Here is a 26,248-nt window from a genome sequence, read left to right on the forward strand (position 1 = left end):
CGTTATGTTTTTATGTACAAATATTTGTATTTATTTATTATGGTAATTACAATCATATACGGCGAAGACAGTGAAAATCTCATTTTTCATTTCTTTGCCAACTAATGGAATATCACACACAATTTGGCCTTCTTAAAATCTCCCAGATGATATGCCTCCCTGCCATGTAGTCAGATTTGTTTTTGGTATTATTAAAAAAATAGTAAATCAGCCTAATTAAACTTTATTCTAGCAGATGAAAATATTATAAATTGAACAGAAGGATATTTTTGAAATGGTTGTGCTTTACAAAATATTTTTTTTAATTCAGTGTTTTTATCTGCTTTATGCCATTGCCTCCTTTCTTTCCAGCTACCGTGTATCTTCCTTCAATTTCAACATTTTTCAAGTGTTTAATCAATATTGTTCGTTTGGGGTAAGTGCCTTTCTGGCTATAATGAAACTTTTTATAGTACAGCTCGAAATCTGTGATAACCTTAAACGTGTTTTCATATTTAATCATCTCAGAATAGAAAACCTTAGTTCCATTTCATGAAGCTAGAATGGAAAAGAATGAGAGGAAGCCAAAGAGGTAATAGCAAGAAGGAGATCATAATTCAGAATTTATAAGACAAACGTATTAGTCAGGCAAAGCGCTGATTTGATGGTTATTTTAAGAATTTTTACAGAAAAAGAAAACATGACAAGTAAATGTGTGTATATAAACAATGGGGAGATGACAAAAAGTACACGTTTTTCATGCAACTTTTGTTCCTTCATGCCTTTCGAATACCTTCTACAATTTCATGTTCAGTCAGTGGAACAATGCCAACAGAAGTTTAAAAAAAAAAAAATTCTAATTGTAGTGTCCCGACTCTAAGGATAATCTTTTTACGAACTATGACTCTCGAAATTCATTAACAGATCCCATCATTTCAACTTTTCAAATGGCAGCAGGAAAAGATAAAAGTTGCTTTCTATTAAGGAAGAGAAGATAGTAGATGAAGATGATGCTTACCTGGAATGCCATGTTTAACCAAACGATTCACTCAATTCAGTTTAACCTTTGCAGGTAAACATATATTGAGAAAAAAAGAAGAAAAAATTAGGAAGTGACAGGGGGAGATGACAAAAAGTACACGTTTTTCATGCAACTTTTGTTCCTTCATGCCTTTCGAATACCTTCTACAATTTCATGTTCAGTCATGCTAGATCCGACAAACGGGAATTAAGGTGTTCTGTTTCTGATCTGAATAATTGCGGTACCACATAAAAGGGTAAATTTTCACCTGTAATTTATAGCATAGAAACAATTTATATTATATATAAAATTTCAAAATAAAATATAACAGTATTTAAAACATGTTAAGAGATCGCAAACTTTAAACATAACCGATTAAAATAATTATTAATTTTTTTTTCTTAATTCAATCAATACTATTCATACATTCAATATTCTATTTTCTTCCATAATTTTAAGTGTCACACTGTGTAGGCCTGAAATAGAAATAAATTATTAATATATTTCGAAGTAAGTTAAATAAAACTCAAAATCTACACCATCCTATTTAAATGTAACCAATATTACATTCCGTTACTAAAGTAGCTAAAAATCCATGACATGCAATTTAACGAAAGAACATTTACAAACTTGTTGTTTATGAAGTTTTAAAGCACATCAACACTTTTGTAAAGCATCAAACTATACTGGGTGTCCGCTTGATAATGTCAATACCGTAAATTTTATATTTTATTAATTAATAAAGTAGTAGTAAAAGTAATATTTTTTCAGGCGGGCTTTACGTCCAACTACCTGATTAGGTGTCGTGGACGGAGGCGACTAGCAAACATACTTTACTGTAAATTTCTTTTATTAACCATTAAATAAAAATCCAAGGCCTAAGACCGGGAATCGAACCCAGTACCACAATACTTATATTTTATTAATTACTTTCTTGGTAAATTTTCCTTCAAAATATTTCTAATTCAAAAATGCTACCATTTGATACCAGAGAGTACATACACTTCATATTATAGATTTTTGTACTTCATGAAATTAAGCTTGTAAAAATTAACAGAAACAACAAGATTGAAATATCCAATAAAACCAACTGCACCACGAAATTACAGAAACTAAGAATAATACAGGTTTGGACATCATCAAAGATACACCTGGCTTATCTTTACAGGTTGTAATTTTTAAGTATCATACATTCAAAAACTTTGAAATATCTCGTTTTCTTTATCGCGTAACTGCACTGTGACGGCCTGCTAAACTATATGCAACTAAAAATGCAAGGAAAGAGCAAGCTCAGACATCTCTGGGACAATTTCACCTGGAAACGTTGACCTGATATATTGTTAAATTATGAGAGAATCTAAAGAGCTGGACCTAGACAGACTGCTGCAGGTAACTAATGGGGAGAAAGAGGAGACACCAGATATATTTCATAAAAACCTACCACCATAGAGAAAACGTTTAAGAGCCTGGTCCTTCCAAATTTTGGGCAAAATTTAATCCTAAGAATTAGAATAAGAACTAATTAGAATTACATTTTATTCAGCACTACCTCAGCATTCCTTAGAGAAATAGTCTGGGTAGAACTGTAGTTTGTGAAGGGGCGGTAAGGAAAAATGTTAGGCAATATATGGCTTACAGCCAAGCATGCGCATTTTCCATTATAAAAATAAGAATAAATAAATAAAACAGGACTTTATTTAACAATCTAATCGAAACAAATTTTCTATAAAGGAAATACTCACATATGTAAAGGGTTTTCATACTCATGTTTCCCTGGTGCGATCTCAACGTGAGGATGATCCGATGTGGTGAGGATTTGGGCAAGTGTTTCTTTTGAATTATTTTGAAACATTACCCTAGAAACATATATGCAATGTAGTTCAGCCAGTTTTTCTGGATATACAATTTACATATTTGAAATACATTTTTGTTGATTATTCCAACGTGAATTCAAAGTTTCAGTTTTATAATAGCACAAAATTACGTACAAATATGCAAACATAATACTTACGCAGGTACAGAGTCGTCGGGTGACCAATAAACGCGGTAGATAATTCCGCCAATCGTCATTGCAACGCCAATGAAGATAAAGAAGGCCATCAGCCAACCAGAGATTTTTTTCTTTTCCACAACTGTTTCCTTAATGAATTTTTCGCCACCATTCATCATTCCCTAAAATCGTTAATCTGATCATTTTTAATCATGTTGAAATAGAAGTTAGAATACTTTTGAGATATTACAGTAAGACAAATTTATGAAAACTGAATTAAATTGTTTGAGACTATATAGTGGTTATTGTTAGAAGGTATGATCTAAAATAATAATAATAATTATAAGAAAACTAATAATAATAATAATAACAAAGAAAAAATGTGAAGAAAGATGTTAAGTCATCCGAGCAGTTTAAAGACTTACATAATAATGAAATGAAATTGACATAACAAATATTTTCCTTGATAGACTTCTTAATAGGCTTCTTTTTATTTTTTGACTGATTTCGAACATTCCTCCATTTTCAGCATATCTCGATAAGAATTGATTTTGCAATGCGATAAAAAGAGCAGCATTGTATTTCTTTACTTCTCAAGAATGATACCGCCCTCTTTTGAAATTACTTTCAATGGAGTCTTTGAATACGATATAGCAAGGTTCTAGCCAGGATATTTCTTTCGTCATCTGGAACGTTCCTCAAACTTCTTCAATGCCCTCCATCCAGAGTTTATAATGACCTATTATACCCCAAATATCTTATTCAATAGTACCCTCAGTCTCTGAGTTCTTGTATTGTAACTTGAGATCCCTCGATCACACTGTTAACGAGGAAATCCTGAATACATGTCTACGAACGCGCCAAAATCTCGAGTAGATCTGGAATAAGCTCTTCCAGAACTGCGTAATTCGCACCATTAACAGAAACTAAAATAAATGATACTTACAGTAGCGTTCGAACATTGCACTCCTGATTTGACTACTTCGCCATTTGGGCATATACAGGTTGGACCCTTCCTCCCAATCACACACAGATAGTCACAATTTTCGTTGAAACATGAATTTTTACCTAACAAATAAAGTAAATTTTAGTTGTTAACTTCCATAATAAAAAGAATAATGAATATTAAGATTGTATCAAAATTTTTAAATTTGACAGTTCTAAATAGCTTTGCGTTACACTAATATGACATTTAATAGAAACGTTTAATTCCAAAATAGGCACTAGATGTTGGCGATTTTCAGACGTGAATAGATTAATAGTCTATTAATTAATTTTTTTCAGAAAAACGTTTCAAATGAAAGTAGTTTATAACACGTGTCTACGTTAATGGCCAATCGCTGGAGGCATTTTCAAGATAAAAACTTAGAATACTATTTTAGAATGTAGCACACCTGTTTAAATTGTTTTCCGAAAACTGGAAATTCGGGAAATGTGTCCGTTTACATTAAACATATCTACACTTTTACTGACTAAGCACTATACGGATGATTAAGAGTTGCAGTTCCACTTAATGTTACATATATTAGGATTAGATACTTGGGAAATATGCCTGCAGTGGATACCCAGCCATTGTGGTATCCAGGGTAACGAAGAAGCAGACCGTCTTGCAAAAACTGGATCGCTAAAAGATCAACCGCAAGCTCCCCTGGATTACGCGACAACGAAAAGACTCCTACGTCATAAATTTAACTCCGAGGCGATAGAGAGTTTTGAAAGGCAGGCAGAAGGGAAAAAGTGGAGGGTTCTGCTTGAACAGGGAGGACGAATTCCCCATAACCTCCCCAGAAACGAATTAGTTGCCTGTTTCAGACTAGCCACTGGACACGATTACCTGCAGGCTCATCTTGCCCGAATTGGAGTCGTGAACAGCCCTACCTGTGTGTTCTGTGGCGTTGGGAGCATGACTGGCTCTTACCTAGATGAGTGCCAAGCTCTTTTAGACATTCAACAACTGCCAATTAGGCAGACTGATAACTATAAGTATCAATCTATTTTATATTGGACTGCTCGAAGTCGAATGGCTGAACGCCAATCATGACTTGGCATTGGAGAAAAAAAAAAAAAAAAAAAAAAAAAAAAAAAAAAAATTACTTTCTATTAGCAATACGAAAAAGTAAAAAAGCGGTTTTATCAGTATTTATACTCACTAAAAATTGAGAATCAATGCTAGTTACCAGAAGGTTGTAAAGCAGGATGTAGTAAACGCAGCCTGACAATACTTCCGAGCGAATTCATGGGAAGTAATCTAATGTTTTCACACATCTTATACAAACTACCATAAAGGCCACATTTTGTAACATAGTCAACATTTCCCGGTGTCCCCATCACATCTTGTGGAGTATTAAGCCAATACAAGTAGTCTTCAAACACTCCGATATCTCTTGGCTGGTGCTGTAACATGGAAACAAAAAATCAGATGGTATGAAACACACCCGCTTTCTTTGACTGTAATTTTGCTTAGTGGACTAGAAACTCATTAAGAGATGTCGGCGTCCTCGCGGTTTCAAAGTCTTGACTCTTAAACTTACACCTCCAACACTAACCCATTTACATATGGGACCTTCCAAAAACAAAAATTTGTCAGACACCCTTTTGCAAGAGCGAGAAAACTAGGTATATATGGGTAAACATAGATTACAGTATTATCCGTACCAAAGAAATCTACCTTTGTGAGGAAGATTAGCTCCCTGAGAGTGCCATTGTAGGTAGCTCTTTCGATGCAATTATTTTCCTTGTCTGCCCAGTAAATCATGTGATGTATGCGGTCAATTGCGAAATCAATCACATCCCCTACATCTTCACTGACAATAATGTTTATCACATTCCCAGACATGTCGCTTTTCTTGATTGTAGTTTTACTTTTACGGAATGGTATTGTCTTGGTTTCACTCCAGAATATATTTCTGCAACAATCATAAAATTAAGCCAGAGAATAGCATTTGTAATTCCATTTGAATCCTACTAGACTGTTACGGATTGAAAAGTAATAAATCCAACGTCAAACACATACGATCTTCTCTTTCTACAATTCGAATCATGGTAAAAAATTACCATGTAAAAATGTAAATTTGTAAAAATTCGTGGGTTTTACTATTGCATAGATTTGCTTTAAAAAAAATGGTACTTTAAAGAGAACCATGGCGTACCAGCATCAGTCTAAAGTAGCTTTTAATGATAAAATATTTTTATAGAAGTAATACAGTGAAAACTAAAATCCTTGAATTGTACGGCACCTCACAGCGCGAAAGTGATGCGGTACTGTCAATAAAAATATTATTTCAGCTGTTTAAAATATAGCAGATCAGACCCGCTGCAAAACAGAAAAAGAAGTAAAGTCATTCTAGGTAAGATTTATTTCTATTTTGTTGGTTCCATCTCGAGCTGGAACATGTTTTAAGTATTTGAAAAAAGGTTTCCGGACAGTATAAAAAAGTTTTTGATTCAGACAGCATGCATTTATGACTGGGTGGCTTAATTTCTCGTAAAAATGTTATCTGTGATGGTATCACACCACATCATGTCACTTTTATCATGTTAAATATAAAACTGCTTTTATAGAGAAAAAAATGTATCGAAGATAGAATTTATAATTCGCTATTTGTGAGCAGCTTACATTACCTAGTCATTGCGTCCACAGCTATTGCTTTTATGAAGATATCCGATTTGGATGAATAGAAATTGGCACATTTATGTTCCTGAAAACTGCACACTTTGATATTTCTGTGCTGTTCTACTAAGTAGACGTGGCCTGTCAGCCAGTCATAAGCCAATTTGGTAGGAAATTTTAAATCTGCGATGTAGTGCAGGTTACGTTTCTCCTCATCAAGAGACATTTTGATCAATTTACCTGGCATTTCTGAAACAATAGATATTTTTTACAGTCTGTTTTTATAATGTGGACTCTCCTCTTAGTTAGGGATTTTGGGAGGTATCCCAGTCAAACACGATAAACACTTGCGTGGACCGCACTCATACGCTACACTTTATAAGTTAGTTGATCTGTAAAACTACTATAATTTATTGTTTCACAAACTCAACTCCACACATTAACCGTTTCTAATGATGCCTGTATATTGTAAACAATGCTAGTGACTACCAGGGACCAACGATACATTCTTCTTCTTAGTACTAACCAGTTGTCCAGTATACAAAATTGTTGACTGTGTCTAGTTCTAAGCCTCCAACAGTAGATGCCAAATTGTCAAATTTGTATATAGTTTTTACTTGACGAAGAGACTGCGACTTCTTCCTAATGTCAGTTTTAGTAGCATACACAAATTCCATTGCACCACCTGCAAACAATTATAATAGTTTTTAAGATTGAAGAATAAAGTACCCACCATTTTCCAAATAATGTAACTAATTCGGAATTCAGTATTTGTGATTCACAGTATTGAACAAGACATTCTGAAGTTAGGAGGAAGTTAGGCCCGATCTGATTGGTTGAATGACACCTCCAATTCGATCTGTTTCACTTTCATCAAAAGTATTCTTTATTACTTCAATGTTACCTAAATGAAATGATTGCCAACAAACCTTTAGCTTTGCATCGGATGCGATCGTTGCGAAGTTGGTACTGCTCATCGCAGGCGCATCTATAACTCCCTATTGTATTGTGGCAGAAATGAGAGCAGGAAAAATGAAACAAACATTCGTTTATATCCAAGCAGGTTCTACCATCACCTGACAGCCGGTAACCCGCGGAGCAATCGCATTTATGCCCTAAAGGCGTATCAATGCATAAGTCATCACATCCTGCACTCTCACAGCTTTTACCTGGAAACAGAAGAGTGTAAAATTATGTCACAGTCATACATCAAGCACAAATCAAGCATCGACTGTGATCACATGAATTTAATAATCGGTAATAACGGCTTTACGTGGCTCTCTGGTTCGTAGTACATAAGTTTCTCTATTTAATAATATTTTGATTTCTTCCCTGTCATCCTGACTTGGCATCATCACAATTTAGAAAAACTGCAGTTTAACTGCAAATAATTTTCTTTCTTCAGATTTGTGGCACAAATTTACTTATAATAGATTCAGAACCTAGAGTTAATCATAGCTTGTTGAGAACTTGCTAGTTCACGTTTAATGTGAGATCCTAATATTTTACCATCCTTTATTTCGTCCCATATCGTACGAGTATCTCCAAAGTTGATATTTCAAATTTCAAAAGAATGTTAACAATATTGTTAAAATCCTGAGAATGTCCAGGTATCGCTAACAAAAATCCTGAAGCAATCGGAATATCTTATTTGCACTGTCATGAAATTTGAAGAAATTATTGCTATAATCACGTTACAACTAATGGATCGGTAAATGAATTATTTTTTGAATATGTTTCTCCCACATAAAGTACTTAAAATTATTGCTAGTTTTAATCAGTGAATCCCAGAAAAAATGACCAGTTTACTCTCCGCGGGTAACATGAGATAGGTTCGCGGTAGCAATTCACCGACGGCTGATCTACAGCAAATTATCCATTAAATTAGCATAATTTCACTTGCCACAAAGTCCACCTTCGTCAGTTCCATCTGGACAATCTCGCTTACTGTCGCACACTTTGGACCAAGAGATACAGGAACTGCCATCTCTGCAGTCGAATCCTTCGCATGCAAGAACTGCAACACAAATACTGCAAATGCTACAGAGGTTTTTTTTATATTTAACACGAGAATTTAAAATCAGAATTTTATGAAGTCCAGGTGACACAATTACATTAAGAGAAAACGCGAAAATCTCAAAAAACCTCTCAGCAGGTTGTAATTAACGGTAGACGGTTTTCTTCTAAAACAATATCTGAAGCTAAAATACATCAAAACGAAATACTAAGCTTTTGAATTTTGTTTCATGAGATATTCTGTTGATAAACACAGAATATGCCAAAAATATTTTTCCATTATTAGAGAAGCTCAAACATGTATGAAATCTCAATTACGAAAATTTGAAGCAGTACTTGATTGTTACCAGGTATAAGAGAATGTAAAAATTGAAGTTGTAATATAAAAAGTCCTAAGGGCCTTTCATTGCATTTTCTATAGTTACTGCGGACAAATAAACACAATAATCAAGATGCGCAAATACCTATGTGGCTGCTTGAAGAGGTACAGTTGCGCTCGTCAGATCCATCCTCACAGTCTGTGGCCTGGTCACACAGCCATGAGTTCGGAATGCACTTACCAGATGGGCACATGAATTCATTGAGCGGACAGATTCCCTCACACTCCACTTCATCCTCTCCTTTAGGACATTCCAATGTACCGTTGCACCTAAAAAATCATTTAAACTCATGCTGAAGATAACATTATTTTCCTAAACAATTTCGCAAGCCTAGACGGAGTTATTCGGTGTTATTCTCGGCTAAACTTAGTTGCTGTGTGAATTTCTTCAACCTCACTCTGTTCTTATATTTCCACCCACCATTCCTGCGACTTATATTGCTCACATAAAGATAAATGACAACATAACAACTAACATAAACAAAATTCCTCTTCCCACCAAATGTCAAACGAGTAACTTCCACGAGCTAGATATTTATTATGTACTATTTACCTTACATCTGCCGGCAGGCAAACTTGAGATGAAGTGCATTGAAAGGTGGTTGAGTTGCATTCAACGGGCTTTACTGTGGTGGTTGGCAGTTCAGTAGTGGTCGGGCAGTTCTCTTCGTCTGTACCGTCCTCGCAGTCGTCCTCACCGTTACAGCGCAACAGAGTATCCACACAGTGCTTGTTCTTACAAGTCAACTCGGTGTGATCACAAATCTTGCTTTCACCTATTAAAATTAAACAACGTGGTAAGGTAAAAATACCTTATAATTAAATAGCTCAGTAATGGTAAGATAATAATGTTATTTAATGTCGACTATTGTTATTGCATTCCTTAGGGTAGCTGAATGGTTCCTCCACAGAGACCAGTGATAGTAAAAATATTTTCTTATTGTTATTACGTTTGTAATTGACAAAATTTTTGCCAGCACTCAATTATTAGTTAGCTCACTGAATAACTTTACTTATTTTCAACTTACTAGGTTATGTGAACCTGTCATAAATTACATTCGCAGGTAGGTATGACTTGTTAAACCACCTTTCACAAGCTGAGCTTCATAAAGTTTGGAAGTATTGTTTCAATTTTTGAGTCAAGTACATATATCGTTCTCTGAAAGTCCCAATTGGTTTTTTTTCTGAAAATTTTTCAGTGACTACTATTCAAGCATTAGCACTAAGTTAAATGAAAATTGTCAGCGTCATTTTTTGAGAAATATCTATCGAAATTCAGAAACAAATACAGTAAAATCGCACAGATGAAATTCAGAATGCCTTTTAATGCTGATTATCTTGGTGGATATGTAAATATGTAATAGTAGTACTTTAGAAGAAAGTTTAGAGTAGCAGTGGTGAGCTTCAGCAATGGTAGCTGAGCTTCTGACATAAAATGATTTTCCAGTGAAAATGTTACAAATAAAATTGATTCGCCATTAGTATTTACTTAGCTCACAAAGTTTAAAGAAAATTTCATAAAAATAATTTAGAGCTAATTTCATAAAAATTGTAAAATCCATTAAGATGTGAATCCAGATGCGATGTTGGTTCTTAAACGGAGCTCCCTTTGACTTTTGTATTGAAAATAATGTACCTTAAAAAACGATCATTAAATGTACAGAGTTAATTTTTTAAAAAAAATTCAAATGAACTCACCACATTGAGTAGATTCATCAGAAGCATCACTGCAGTCCATCTGTCCGTCACAGGCCCATAAAGCTGGGATACAACTGCCAGAATCGCATCTGAATTCCAAAAGTGGGTTACACGTTTTCTTACTGCATTGCTTTTCATCACTTGCATCATCACAGTCTGGTTTAGAATCGCATTTATATTCGGCAGGAATACACATGCCAGATTCGCATTTGAAATCATCTGTGGGGGGGAAAAATGTGATTTAGAACTGTCACATACTTTTTTTTTTTAACTTTCTCTTACTTTAAATAAGAGAAGGTAATACAATCGTACAGGTTTTCTATTTTGAGTTTCTTTGGAAATATCAGTTTGAGCGGGAGATTAGTTTACATTTAGTCTAGGACAAATTGTTATGTTTAAAAATAAAAAATAAAAAAGGCTTCTTATCTGGACGGTAATCAATCCCAGTGAAACGCATATGTACATAGTAAAAGGGATGATGAGGAAAAAAGTATAGACCAAATAAAACCGATTTAACGCTAATGGAATAAAAGACGAAATTCAAATCACAAACCTAATAAAGATGATTCATAAAAATATACCATCGGAGAGAGATGAAATCAATTAAGTAAGAATTAAGTATCAGAATCACTTAAACCCGTCGGCGAATATTACACAAAGTGTAGGAACATTTAGAAGAAGAATACAGAAGTGGAATACTACTAGCACGACCAAATCAACTACAGATTCAAAATATTACGTGAAATCTTATAAGTAAATTATAATAAAACTATACGACTGATTTAAATTCAATTTCTCTATTTCCATTCATTTGCGAATTAAAACAAGATAATAAATAAATAAAAATAAATTTTTAATATTTATATGTTTAATGCAACAATAAACTAACACTAATTGTAATATACTCGTAATTTCTGCTAACTTGAGTTAATAAAAGAAACTAAATTTAACGTTACATGAACAAGATAATTCTTTTTTTTTGTTCATTAATATATCGATGTTTCATTTCTTGTTCTACCGGACAGTTTCAATCCATTTGTTTAAGTAATTGGTCATTCCGCCTCGTCCAAAAGATCTTAAATACTCTTTGAATATCCACATTTCAAATGAGAATTTAGAACCATAATGCAAGTTTATCACAGTTTATGTACTAGTTTTTTTAAAAACATTTTCAACCTATAAATTGAAACAAATCGTAAATTGTTCGGCAAGATTTTAGTATCTTCGCGACCAGCAAAAATTAATCGGATTTTTTTTTTTAATAACTAATTTACTACTACTTATTGGCAACAAATAAATATTACGGTTTGTAAGAGGGCTTCTCACTTGGTAAGCATATAGCTGATGGATGGCAGTCTTGTTTGTTCAGACACTTGTTTTCGTCACAGAGCTTATCGTTAGGCAGACAGGCATCGCCGCATTTATGCGTGCCGGGCTGACAGTGTATGATGTACTCGCAGTCCTGTTCGTCCTCTCCTCCAGGACAGTCGGCTTTCTTGTCACAGCGATGGGAGAACGGCAGACATTGTCCATCTGTGCACTTATATTCATCCAACTTGCACGCCACAGTGTTGACACAAGCGTGTCCATCTGGACCGATATGTTTTCCATTCTGGCATATACATTTCTGGATAAGAAAAGAAATAGATGGCTTACAGTGAGAAAAGGATTCAACAGAAGTTAAAAATGCCAAAAAAAGTATGCATAACTCAAGTCTAGCAAAGTTGTAAAGTTGTGAGATGGTACATTGAAAGTTAGAAGTCACTTACTTTGGCTCTACCTTTAGGAAGACATATTGCACTGCAGTAACCATTATTCCAGAAACAGTCGTGAGAGACATTTGTTAGCGGAGGACGATATGCTGTAACCTTGATGACGTCGCCCAAACTATACGCGCCTGCAAAATATATTACACGTTTTCAGCTTATTTTTGATTATCCAGCGAAAATAGTAAACACTTTCCTATATAATGAAAGGGCATGATCATGATTTTTCAGGCTGAGATGAATGATACTGAATGCTAATGCCTTTCGGAGTACTGTCACCTAGTAATAAAAAGTTAAGGATAGTAAAGAGAATCAGGCTAAAGGCTTTGTATTGAATAAATGTGAACAGATTTGAATGAATTTAAGAAAAGAGTGTGAGTTGAAAATGTTAAAGTGACTATGACTCAGGACATGTCTAGAAGTTGTTCAGCGAACGGTAGAAGTAACTTATTTTGAAAAAAGAATTAAGCCAGGAGTGGGATTCTTTTGAGTGCTTCTCCATAGATGAATAATAACAATAAAGATATTTCACTGAATAGGAAACTAAGGTTTTGCCACAAATACTGTATGGGCAAACTTGGATGGCACACAAAATAGGAAGGACAGTCGATGCTAAATGTCAATAGTATTGGGAAAACAGTGTACCATTTCTTGATCGATCGTGCAAGTATATACTTTTCTGACTACATAAAAATGCTGTTGAACATACGACTTTTTCACTCACTGCAGTTATCAAGTTTTAAATTCTAATAAAATAAACGTAGCTTGTTCAGCAACAGGACTTGCTTATTTAAACTATTGTAATTATTAGATGGGGCTTTACGACTGACGCTTGGCAGCTATTCTTGAACAACTCACCTAAGTCTATATTTTTATTGGTGTTTTGATTAAATTTGCTATCAAAGTAGAGTAGAGATGATCCATAGGTGGTCCAGAAAACCAACGACCCAGCGAATGCTAGATTTATCGGAGATACCTTTGGTAGTTCTTTGAAGATGTGGAAGTCATGACCTGAAATAAGTGCACATTAACAGTTAATAGAATCAAAATATTGATTAAAAGAAACCATCGCAAAAATTGCTATCACAGCAATAGCCAAATTGTTAAAACTACTCCTCTCCTGTAAACTGTCTGAAATGACTGAAGAAAATTAGTTTAAGCCGTTTTGTCGAAAATCATACACACAAAACTAAAATATATATTCAAAAGAGTGGCACTTTTAGTTGGCATACACATATACATAACTATAAGTAAAAATAATATTTTTCATAATTAGTGGACTTCAAAACACTGAGCAACTCTTCAGTTGAAAACTATTTCAACATATTGACAGATCGCAATACTTTCCTCTAACGAGGATTTAAAGTAATAAAATTAGAAAACACCACTAACTAACCATTTTTATCTGTAGTGCTGATTTTTCCTGAAGAATCAGTCCAAAAGAGGCGCTTCAGTTGGTCATCGTACGTCAGGGATACTCTCGGTCCAGCTACTATTCCATTCACCAGATGGATTTTTGATTCTAGTACACCATCGATTGCGACCTGATATATACTCGGCCTACCATGTTTGTGCACCACCAGGTACATTTGACTATCAACAGAATGTAACCCAATAATTAGGATTTAATAAAAGTTCTTGACTATTTTTTTTTCTTTAATTGTTTTGAACAAGTCTTTCAATAATTTGTACTTGCCCTTTAAAGCCCTCAGATGGGACAAAGAGTTTGGGCCAGTCAATGCCAAGCTATTCTGTGCACATAATTTGAATAAACAAAAGTAAAAAATAATAATGAAAATTACATACCCATCTTCCAAGTTAAGTGCGATATCCATAGGGATTTCAGTGCCGAAATTTCTTACTAGAGTTGCTCGTGCATACGTTTTCAGATTCATTACCTCCACAGTCTGTAATTCTTCATCAACCCAAAACAGATTGTTGCCTATATGATCAAAATCCATACCAACTATTGTTCCAATTCCATCCGATGCAATAGTTTCCTGCTGTTTGGATTGCAAATTGTACGCAATCAAAGTATGTCTTTCAATGTCACTGATAATAAGTCGCCCTAAAATTGGTTTTATTTCTTTAGCATGAAGATAATTCACAAACAATTTTTTGTATCCTAGAATTTTCTCTTCCAAGGAGTCTTAACATTACTGTGGGGAGAAGATTGTCCATAGATAATAGAACGACCAGTTTCTAAAAACTTCTGTTATTTAGTTTAAAAAATTTTAAAACGTGTATTTTTTATTAAACAATGCGATACTACCAATTCCAAGCAGTGAGAAAGAGTAAAATAACAAAAAGACTCTAAAGAATCTTTTGCTAAAGCGTACCAACATTATAATGTGAGATCACTACTTTGACTAAAGGTACATGTGAGACCAATTTTTGTGAAATAGAAGCTATTATCTTACCGGAAACTGAATCAAATATGAGATCACCAACTTTAGCTACTATATTCTCGGCCAGATACTTCACAGGAATGTTTCCAAAAGTTGTTGGTTCTATCTGAAGAATTTTATTCGCACCACCAACGAAGAGTCCAGTTTTCTTAGTCAATGGTGTGCAGTTATGTTTATTAGTTGAAAGTTCCATGCCGGCGGGACATTTACACGCGTAGTCAATACCTTTTTCCGAGGGAGCCAGAAGGCAAAGGTGGCTGCATTTTGCCCATAGGCAAGGGTTCTGTCCCTGTAACCATAAATATAAAACCTGATATGAATTTATCACATTCTAGTGTGAAGTATTCATACTGCTATTTTCAAGTGCTATTGTTTTTATTCATATTTCGAATTTCTACTGAATTGTAACTTCACTATTGTACTGCACTTGGAAGGAAGCATGAATCTGCAGAAACCCTATGTTATCATTGTCTCTCCCTTTAGAACCTCTCTGATATGTCTTTCCAAAGAAACATAAAAACTTATAATTGCAAGATCTAACAGAACTTATTGTAGACAATGATTACAGTCCTTTTCAAGATCATAACCAAAAAACGAGAAAACCGGAAAATTGTTATATTACAGGTACATTACAAATTAGTGAATATAATTAATAATAAATCTTCGCAGAACAATGAGTGATATTTACCTCGACTAAGGTGACTGGGTGATATACATGGATACCAAAGATATCATGAGATTGTAGTTTGATTATCATTTCACAATTTTTCCCAGTAAACTTATTACACGCCATAATTCCCTTCTTGGCCCAGTCGCTCCAGTAGATGGTATCCTCGAAAATGTCCAAAGCAAATGGTATGATGGTGGAGGAAAGAATGGTCTACAAATACAAATATCAATAAATGCTCCTTTGGTAGATTGTTTTTAAATCTTATAGAAATGCCGGTTTATTGGATAATAAACTCTCTACTCGTCTCAAATTTTTATTTCCAAATTGTCCCTGAAGAGAAGAACCATGATCTTAGAAAAGGATCGCATTAATTTGTTTACACCACACATCTGAAGGCAAACAGTTAGCTGGGAATGCTAATAATTTTGCTATCGTTCAGACCTCAAAAGAATCAATAGATTAAAGAATAGGCGCTTATAAAGTAGCAGTTAATCCGTCCTTATTAAAAATAGTTAATGACAAGCATGGAAATATATATATGAAGTAGTTAAAGAATAATAAATACTCACCCTGCGGTCAGTGCCATCAATTTTCATGGTTTCAATTTTGCGTAGTTTGGCATCAGCCCAATACAGTCGGTCTGTAACATGATCCACGGCTATACCATTCGGCCATATTATGTTTTCAGTGACCAAAATTCTGGGATTCGAACCATCCATACCAGAAATCATTATTACTGGTAATTTACCCCAATCCGTCCAAATCATTAAACTGGAAACCAAATTTTAATTTTGATCATTTGATGATTTTGAAGTTCTAAACAATAGTAATGTCTAAATATATAAGTGTAGTGGGTAGACCAAGCCTTTTTTTGGGATAATTGCTAAACAAATAAAAATAATAATAATAAAATAAATTGTGAAAATCGTTCAGTACGTCGAACTTCTCGTAAATGTTATTTTTTTAATTCCAAACTGCAGCAACAAATTTGATTCATAGAAATATTATGTTGGTGTTAGAATCGTTAGAACTATAACATGTAATGAAATGTCAATTTAGCGGGGCTTTATATCACTTCTCCTACAAAACCATTCTAAAACAAGACTTTTCTATAAAACACATTGATCTCATGAGACTAGTTACTAAACAAAGTTAAAAACAAAAAATCGTTGGAGCCTTTTCGAGAAAAATTGCAAAAAATAAATAACTGAAGAATCGATGCATAGAGTGCATTTCCAGTTGTTACAATTGAACAATCTTATGGTCTGTTTCCTTGATTTTTTTAAAATTGGTCTTTCTGTTTGTTTCTTATTTATACTGACTACACAAGCTAATAGGCACACAAGTAAAATAGAAAGTATACAAGAATACAATACGTAGAAATAGAGTTCCACCCACCCTTTAGCATGATGTAATGCTATTGCTCTAGGCTGATCGCAGCCTGAATAAAGTATGGCACATCGGTAGCCATGTTCATCACAAACTGCTATGTGTTTGTAAAAAGAATCGGTTAGGTAGATGTTGCCAGTTAAGTGGTCAACTGCCAAATCTTCTGGTATACCTAAACCTGAAGTAAATAATTTTTCCACTTGTGTTCCAAATACATCAGATCGCATCAGCGCTTCATGCCCATCAGCCACTGTCGTCCAGTAAATGTACTTCCCATCGTAGGCAACACCAACCACATTTTTCATTCCTTTGGCAACCGGAGCATATTGTTTTGCTTTTATGAAGTACAGCCTTACTTCGTCAACAGTAGCAAATACAAGCATCTCATCACCACCTGTGAATGATTATTCATTTATGAGAAAGTGAGTAACGATAATTAAACACCATCAACAGATGTATCAGTCTCCTCTCGAAGAATCTGCAGCAACCTGTCTAGACCTAGCTTCTTTACGTTTCCCATTAAACTTTATAACGCTCCCTGAGGAAATCCATCGCCACAAGCAGCCAATTCTGAGTTATGCAGCTTGCAATTTTTTGAGGTCGTAACTGAGCAGACAAGTCTTAGGCAGTAGTTGTTTGATAAGACGGTAACAAAGAGTTCCGAGCGTGTACTATTACGTGTGCAATAGCATCATATGTTGTCTCGAGTATTGTCAACATGCTATAGCAGTAAAGACATCTCAGAATGTAACAATTATAAATATAATCTCTGGAGTAATACTAGATAATTACTGTATGTAATTCTTGATTTTATGGGCTCAGTAACAATTGGTAGGATTGTAGATGGATAAGGGGGCTACTGAAAGAAACATCACTGCTGAATAATAACAGATTTATTGTGTCACCTTCAGCTAATATTTTTTGGAATTTTCAATGATAGCGAAAGCAATCATTTGGCAGTAGTTGTATTTTTTTCAGTGGCCTGATACATCCATCAACAAATACAGAAGGTATTTCACCACGTTCCTTTTTAATGGCCAGAAAAGCTTCAGGAAAATGTGTCCAGTACTTCTCCAAATTCCATTTACACTACATAATGCATAAAAATCATACATACCTTGAGCTCTGCAAGCATTATTTTCATACTTGTAATTTTTAATGCAACTGCAATTGTAATGCCCTTGTGTGTTTATACAAAGCTGGTCGCATTTTCCAAACATTTGGCATTCATCAATGTCTATAACAGAATAATTTAAAATTTTAAGAAGAAAATGTTGAAACTGTACCTGCATAATTCAAAATCATGAGCTATTAGCTTTTTGGAATGCTGTGGAATTGTGTAAAGAAAAACTGCTTAAAAAGGTACTTATTTGAGGAGAATTTCTGAGTGTGGTTACAGTTATAGATGAGGCTGTTTAGGTAATATTGAAACGAGACTTAAGGACGTAATGAACGTGATACTGAAAGGCTATAAAAGCCTAAAAATAGGTCTTGGAATAGAACTTTTGAAAAGAGTCTAACTTCACACTTTTTCCGTCGAATAAAAGTAATTTAGGGATATTTTTTAGTGTAAGTCTAATTTCAAAGAACAATCATCGAAGCTGGTTTCAAGGAAGTAGTAAAAAACTGACACTTCTATTCAAAATGGAATTCAATCAAAACTTTCCCTAGTAACAAAACGATATTACTTACCTCTGCAAATTCCTTCAACTTCTTCAAAACCTGGAAAACATGTACATTTGTGGCCACTTGGTTGGGGGATGCATGCTTGAGAACAATTGTGCGTACCGTTAGAGCATGGTGCTAAAAAAAACAACATTGAATCAATTTTATATAAATTCAAGAACATTCAGAGTAGTTACAACTTCATAAATGTAGGATTTGGAAATTAAGATACTGTTGAAGGAAATTTATTTCAATATTCTTACTTGAAATAAGACTTACAATTAAAGCATTTTCCACCCTCATCAGACCCATCGGTACAGTCAGCGTGCCGATTGCAAACATCCGCTAAGGGAATACATTGACTCTCGTTCTTGCATTGGAATCTCCTGTTTTTGAGCTCGCAGCTCATTGTTTCTTCTGCTACACGTACAGTTATTTTTATTAGCCTCTATTGTCTTTTAAACATATTAATTATAGATCCCTAATTTAAAATTATTCTTTTAAATACTAACAAGAATTTCTCGCTTTCTGCAACGACTAAAATTCCATTTAACATTTTTCTTCTATCTGAATTTTGCTAATACGATTAGTGTTACCAAACATAGTGGTCTGAGACTTCTAAATTATTCTGGTTTTCATTCTTTTCAGATAGCCACGCGCCCCTTAGGATCCTCTAATTCGGTAAGATCATTCTAGCCTAAAGCCAATTGCATGGATATTCTAAGGAGATTTGTTAACGATTTCAACCTTAACATCAGATCTACATAGTTGTCGCATTTAAATGTAAATATCAAAGAGCTCTCCACGAACTTACATTTTTAGAATTCTCAATTATTTTCTCACTACATTTTGAAAGGATCGTAAAAATGTCTTCTAATCTGCAAGAAGAAGTCAAAACATGTAAGGAACACTTACGACATCCAATTTCATCTGATCCATCGCTGCAATCCTTTCTGCCATCACATTTCCACTGCAGTGGCAAGCAATGACCACTTTTACACTGGAATCCCTCGCAGTGGTGCTATTTTTTATTATTATACAAAGATTAATTAATGACTCGCAACATATTACAGTTAATATTTTATATTGGGCTGCCAGAAGTCGCATGGCCAAAGTAGCCATTGACCGTGAAGGTGTAGGATAAAAAAAAAAAAAAAAAAAATATTACAGTTAAAGGCAGTTTCTGAAATAACATACGCTATGCTTTTTTTACTAACATCTGTTTTGCATCCCAAGTGTTCGTCACTTCCATCGAGACAGTCTAACTCTCCATTGCAAGCCCACTCTAGTGGGATACACAGTCTGTCCAAACAGCGAAACATACCTCTACAATCATCTGGTCGCCTTGTCTGAAAGTTATAGAAATTGAATTGGCGAGAAAAATACACAAAAATAACAGACCACGCCCCAGATTAGTCAATTTTCTTCAAATTTGGAATTCTAGCGATGTTTTTATTTTTCCTCTATATTATATGGATGATTAAACGGTACAATACCCTGATAAAGTACTTTAAAGTTGTACTAACAAGTTGTTTCTGGAGGGTAATAAATAAAAAATCTTTATGAAGTTTAAACTTATATAACGATATATGAATTTTATTGTAAGTTATATAAGGAGAATCCAAGGAGAATTCTCCAAGATAAGGAGAATCTCAAAAATGTAGTAATTTCAATTTGTTTAATAGGATTTGAATGAGCATCCTATTAGAAAAAGCGAACAGTATCAGAAAGGAACAGCTAAACAATATCATCAGTAATTTTAACAAAACGCTCTGAGTGCTGTGTACTTTCTGATAACAGAATGGAATCGATCTAATAAGTTATTAATAGTTCAAAAATCTTTTAACTGACATCAAACAATCCTTTCCAAGAGCTTGAGAACAACAAGGAGCAGATATAGTAGCTTTAAGTGATTCATAGAGCAAGAAAGTTTAGCTTTTGGTAGAAGACTGATAACGAGAATGTTTCCATAATGTTGGTTATATTGAATATTTAAATGAAAAATTATAAATTTCTAATAGTGAATATATTAGAACACCCATTGATATTTGAGAAAGACTATAGGAATTTCATCTTCACTTCTCGTATAAGATTTATGGTAAAAAAGATTAGCTGTAAGTACATCAAGAGTTTTAGATATGAAGTAAAATAGTTCGTGAGTGAAGTTCAACATAATTAGAGAATGACTTCATTATTTTTGGTGACTGATTCATTGTTTCAATAGGATGAAAAAGTTAATGCCAATTTCAGTCATATTTGTACTTTTTATTATGCCGAGCTTCGACTTAGGGACTAGGTCATCTTCAGGGCTAATTACCAATGTAATATTTTACACCATTAGCGTCTTCTGTCTTGACTGCATCACGAGACCAAGTTTCCTCAATTTATTCCAAGCTGCCTTGGAATCAGTTATAACGAAAAATTTACCTATGAAAATTTTCGTTTAGCCTTATTAATTATATTTTGTACTGATTTCTCTTAACTCTGTACTTCAAAGGAAGAACATCATCACGCGTTCTAATAAAAGCCTTGTTCGTAGAGATATATTTTTATTTCTTTATTTTAAAGCAAACTTATAAAAGAGATGAAATTCAATTGAGAGAGTAGTCAACTAACAGACCAACACTTCCAACTCCCATCCCAAGGCAGTTCCACCTGATATATTGCGATTATGTAAATTTAGAACTGAGTATTTAAGTGAAACTTTATCCAGTTTTTGGAAAGAGCTATTACATGAAAAAATTTTTGCGAGAAATCTAAATTATAAATTTTTGGCGATCTTTTTTTTTCATTCTGGCCGGAAGTTTAATTAACTCCGCGTATGCAACTTAAAACTCGGAAGTAGAAGTTTGTAACGGTGTACAAAAGTCACTTCGAATATTTAACAAAAAGAATTACCTATGAAGTCAGTAATTAAATTAGTGTATGTTTTGATAACTCACTGTAACTTGATGGCATGACTGCTCGTCTGAGAAGTCATCCGTTCCACAATCGTTTTCACCATCGCATACAAAGAAACTGGAGATACATCTTCCGTTTCTGCAGAGAAAATGGTCACTGGGGCATTCGGCTTTGTTAGATTCTTGTTCTGCAACAAAGAGAAACGAATTTTGGGAATAATCTACCCTAAAAAATAAGTACCGGGGGAAATATAAGTTCCCATCTCTACCTGAAACTCTCAAAAATAAGTATAGAAGTACAAGTTTCAAATAAAAGTGATAGTTCTACTTTCTTTTAATTGAATAACTAATTTAAAAAATATATTTATTTAAGTTACGAAGTTTGAAGAAAAATAAGTGGGCTACAGAAAGTTAAGAACTCATTTTTGAAAAAGTACTGTAATAGTATCGCAATAACTTTCTAATTTCAAGAGAAATTGCATTTCTGGTTGCCCCAAATTTGTACGATTGAGCATGAAAATTTAGTTTATGCAAACTCAATCTTTGTGTGTCTGTATGTGTAAAAGAGAAAGAGGAATCAAATTGCTGTAAAAGTATGAAAATTTTACATCAGAAATTCATTTAACATTTTTTACTTTTGTAAATGGAAGTAAGCACTAAATTCGCATGTAAGTTCACTAATGAGTTCTTAAGCGCGTTAATACTTCATTGAAACTCCAACAAGGCTGAATCCTGGCATAACTCATTGCAATAAGAAAAGAGATATAGAACTCACCAGTTTTGGTTGCAGCAACGAGTAGTATGCTTGCAAGAATCGTTACCACTTGGGACTTGCCCCTAGAGCCACAAAAATCAAAATAGTGTTACAAAAAATTTTTAACCTTGTTAAAAAAATAAAATAAAAAATAAGATAAATAAAAAAAAATTAACTTACATTGTGCACAATAACAGAAGTGTAACTCAAAACTAACTATTGGTGCGAATCTGAACTTACTTGCAAGTGAACTGAAAACTAAATCTATACCCGTGTATTACTCAGTGAGATGCTTATCAAAGTCCCTTCCAACTGAACTTACTAACATAAACAAATATGGTCAGTCACATTTTAAACTAATACTCATAATCTATAAACTATATTAACTCGTGCGATATGAGAAGTAGATAAAATGTAATAATTACCCCTCTCTTTAATAATCTAATTACATTTCTTAATTGCATTTAAAAATTTAAACTCTTTCTTCGTCTTAATGCTGAGTTAGATAAAATTATTCCAATCGTGTAATTTTTCCTTTCCCTTATTTCGTAGTGTAGATGTTCTATTTTGTGTTTTCACTGGAAATGAGCACTTTGAGATCTCCAGAAATTGAAAAAGAGTTTATTTTTTCACTTTGTGTGTGGGAGTGCGCCTACTACAACTTCATGATTAAAAGACGCCGAAAATTCAGATCTGACATTGGTCCAAATTGGTCGTTCGGAAAAGCACTTTTATCTTGAAACATTTTCTAGAGAAATTCGATTAATAGTCCTTTGGACGGAGTGGTAGACGTTAAATAAATGTTATTATTAATGTTACATTAGCAGCCCTACGAGATTTCCAAACAGAAATATCCAATAGAAATTAAATTTCTAAAATTTGATCGCAATACTTCCTATTAGAATCAATAAAAGGAAAAAAAAGTACCATTTTTAAAATTTAATAAATCTAGCAAACATTTGTTACAAGAAGGTTGTAGTTTCTTAGTTAACAAACTGAACTGCTCTACCATCTAGTGACAGAAAAGGAAACTATACTTACAATAATTCTTCAAAGAGAAGCATTCGCACGCACTGATTAAATTTGTATGTAGTAAAGATTTGAGGGTATCTCGTATATTAATATATAACTTAAAAATAAATATATACAGATATTTTAATATTGATATTAAGTTGGATGAAAACAATTGTGGTCATGTTTTAGTGGATATGCTTTCAAATTGGATGGACTGACTGAGCTATGCCTGAAAAAATAAGCGATTTCTTTAATGTTTACTGTACTTTCTTTAAAATTGTTTAGCTCATTTTAATGCTTGTCCAATTTAATTAATAATAATAATAATAAGCACATTAACATCAATTCATCTTTGCCAACAAAAAAACAAGTTGATTTATTCAATCTATGTAAAAATCGTGTCTCTGGGGTGCAAATAATTGGACGAATATCTGCCGTTTTTGCCTGGTCCAAGGCAATGAAGGTTTTATCAGTCAGAAAGTTATCCAGAGGTGATAATCTTTGGGCTACGGTGAATATGGGTTCTGAGGCGAAACCTCTACTTCAAAAGCGTTCAATTTTTGTCAAGTGATTTTTGAAACATGTGTAGGAGCGTTAAATGCAATAAGATCGGCTTCTATTGGCCAGTACAATTTGTTGTTGGCGTGATTTCTGGCATATTTTGTCGATTTCTTTACTATACCTCTTTGCATCGATGATTTCACGTTTTCAAAAAATGTAGAGTGGCTGACACCACATTATAACTATTTTCTTTTTTTCGTATAGGTTTTAGCCAGTTGAAAGTTTTGGGGGATTCAGCCTTTTCCAAACAATGTCCATAATATTTTCTGTTGATGTAAAGGATCTAATTTTCATCGTAAGTCACAATTTGCTCAAAAATGTTACCCACGACAATATACTGCAAACATGCAGATCTATAATTTTTTTGTCATTTTTGTAGAAAAATTAATTTTATAGCAATTCTGAAGAGGGGGTGACAGAGTTAATAGATTAAGTGTTATTTTAGTAGAATGTACGCTTCTACTAGTTGTATAATGATGTAACAATTAAGTACGTTTTGAAATTCGGATTTTGAAGGAAATGATTGTGTAAAACCTTGAGAATTCTAAGAAAAGTCGGTATTCATGCAATTTTTTTTTTGTGTGTTTAGTAGATTACAGATAGTTTTGAGTGTTGACATAATTCCGGGCGGAGAGGGTGGCCATTGCAGCGGTGTAGTACGTGACGCAGGAATGCCGAAGAAAGTAAGTACGTACAATCAGCACTGTCAGGAGAAAGTGCCCGCACCCTACTTAGCGCTGACAGAAACGTCCGGCTCCATCTAGCGGCACTTTCATTATCTACCTCTCCAGCCTCCAGCTGCCGCGGACGATGATCATACTATCTGCCACCATTATTTTGGCGATTAGTATTTTACTTTCTTTTACTGCTCATAATCAAAAGACGAGCGTATTAAATTTACATTGCCCACAGATGATTTTAAGATCCAATACTTTTTCGAATAGTCTTTGATATTCATTTTTGTAATTTAGTATTCATCTGAAGTTCAAAAACTGAGGCTCTCTTCCCACTGACCATGAACAAAATAAATAAAATAAAATACTGCATGCTGCAATCGCTTGCAGGAAGAGAATATCTTAAATTCGGTTTTCTATTTGTCCTCATTGATCCTTAGCTAATGATATTTCACAGTTTTTTTTCTAGCGATTTTTCAAAAATGACTCCGATGTTTTTCTTTTAATTCTACATAAATTTCCTTGTACTATTCATCGTAATAATATAAAACAATCTGAGAAAAAACAAATTATCTTGTATGAAGTAACGCACTACTTTCTTTTACGGTAATTATTAAAATACAAGTGATGTAGGTGTAGGTTCAGTGAGGGCCCATCAATCAACAACCCGCCCCCGCCACTCTAACGGCACCAATCCACAAAAATCACCAGTATAAAATAATTATTTCAGGGAAAATTTTCAAAAAAATGTGCTACAAGGGGCTGAGGCCTACTGAGGTAGGCGAGCGGTAAGTTAGAGTTAAGTAGTCTTTATATGTTACATTGTATTACTGGGTTCGCCTGCCGGTCTTGGTCTTCGATATTATTTAATATGTGAAGTGAGAAATTAAATTGTAAAGTATGTCTGCTAACCGGCACCCCCCAGTAATGAAACCTATCCCCGTAATTGGACGAAAAGCCATTTCTAAAGAAAAATATTCAAAATTGTTCTAAAATCTATTCTCATAAGTGACATTACAATTTATCAAATTTTTCACAAATTTTAGATGAGTTTTGGGAACAAGCAGCACCTTTTAATTTGCCTTTTGAAAAAAATTAAATAATGAAAATAATATGTTCAATCAGTCATTAAGTCTGTTTAAGGAAATATAAAAACCAGTTATATTTATGTTAAAAAGAAAAATTATTTGAATCATAAACCTTAAAATAAAAGACAATTAAATATATTATTCTAAATTACTCACCAAGTTTTATTACTGCAAATAGCTTGATTGCTTTTTTGAAATTTATACTTTTTAAATATAAATTTCATTTTACTTATCGTCTTTAACTAGACTCTTATCGCAGTAACAACAATTTTTATGTATTAAGTATTTACATGAAAAATAAACAAGATCTGTTCTTGTTTCATTAATTTCTCTTTATCGCAGTTAATAAACAATAGAATATTTACTTCCATTTGTAAATTTTCAGAATTTATTCCGAATTAGTCGTATTTATTTTATTCAACATCGACTGATGTTCCAAGTGTCCTTTTAGTTTTCAACAAGAACAAAGAAGAGAAATTAAATATATAAACCTTCATTCTGTGTAACTATGGCATTTAATGCGCAAAGTTATGGTGCCACGAATCATTGAAGAAAGAAATAGTTTATTAAGCTGATATACTACCCAAGTATTTCCGCTACAAGAGTTTAGGCCGACATGGTAAAAGCGGTTCTCCCTGTCAATCGTTTGCTACGGTGAAGTTTTTC

General features: G+C 33.8%; 1 protein-coding gene across 2 annotated transcripts; it reads right to left on the reverse strand.

Annotated features, from left to right (window-relative positions):
* Positions 1–207: 207 nt before the first annotated feature.
* yl (Putative vitellogenin receptor yl) lies at positions 208–22,580 on the reverse strand. Of its 2 annotated transcripts, none has more exons than XM_074143992.1 (30): positions 22,426–22,580; positions 22,267–22,328; positions 21,534–21,679; positions 19,809–19,940; positions 19,507–19,612; positions 18,871–19,008; positions 18,619–18,729; positions 18,044–18,163; positions 16,936–17,320; positions 16,107–16,308; positions 15,556–15,747; positions 14,880–15,156; positions 14,266–14,527; positions 13,856–14,052; positions 13,318–13,470; positions 12,463–12,590; positions 12,020–12,320; positions 10,694–10,912; positions 9,549–9,771; positions 9,081–9,265; positions 8,504–8,617; positions 7,530–7,769; positions 7,127–7,285; positions 6,612–6,849; positions 5,659–5,896; positions 5,168–5,384; positions 3,937–4,058; positions 3,012–3,172; positions 2,743–2,856; positions 208–1,476 (listed from the first exon to the last, which is right to left on the reverse strand). In XM_074143992.1, coding segments are annotated over exons 1-30 (5,166 nt in total). In that variant the 5' UTR covers positions 22,428–22,580; the 3' UTR covers positions 208–1,454. The 2 variants fall into 2 exon arrangements, with proteins under 2 accessions (XP_074000093.1, XP_074000092.1); XM_074143991.1 differs by having other exon boundaries at positions 18,871–19,011.
* Between the last annotated feature and the right edge of the window lie 3,668 nt (positions 22,581–26,248).

Source organism: Rhodnius prolixus, unplaced genomic scaffold, assembly GCF_049639745.1.
Source record: "Rhodnius prolixus isolate KJV_2025 unplaced genomic scaffold, Rpr scaffold_30, whole genome shotgun sequence".
Taxonomy (NCBI): domain Eukaryota; kingdom Metazoa; phylum Arthropoda; class Insecta; order Hemiptera; family Reduviidae; genus Rhodnius; species Rhodnius prolixus.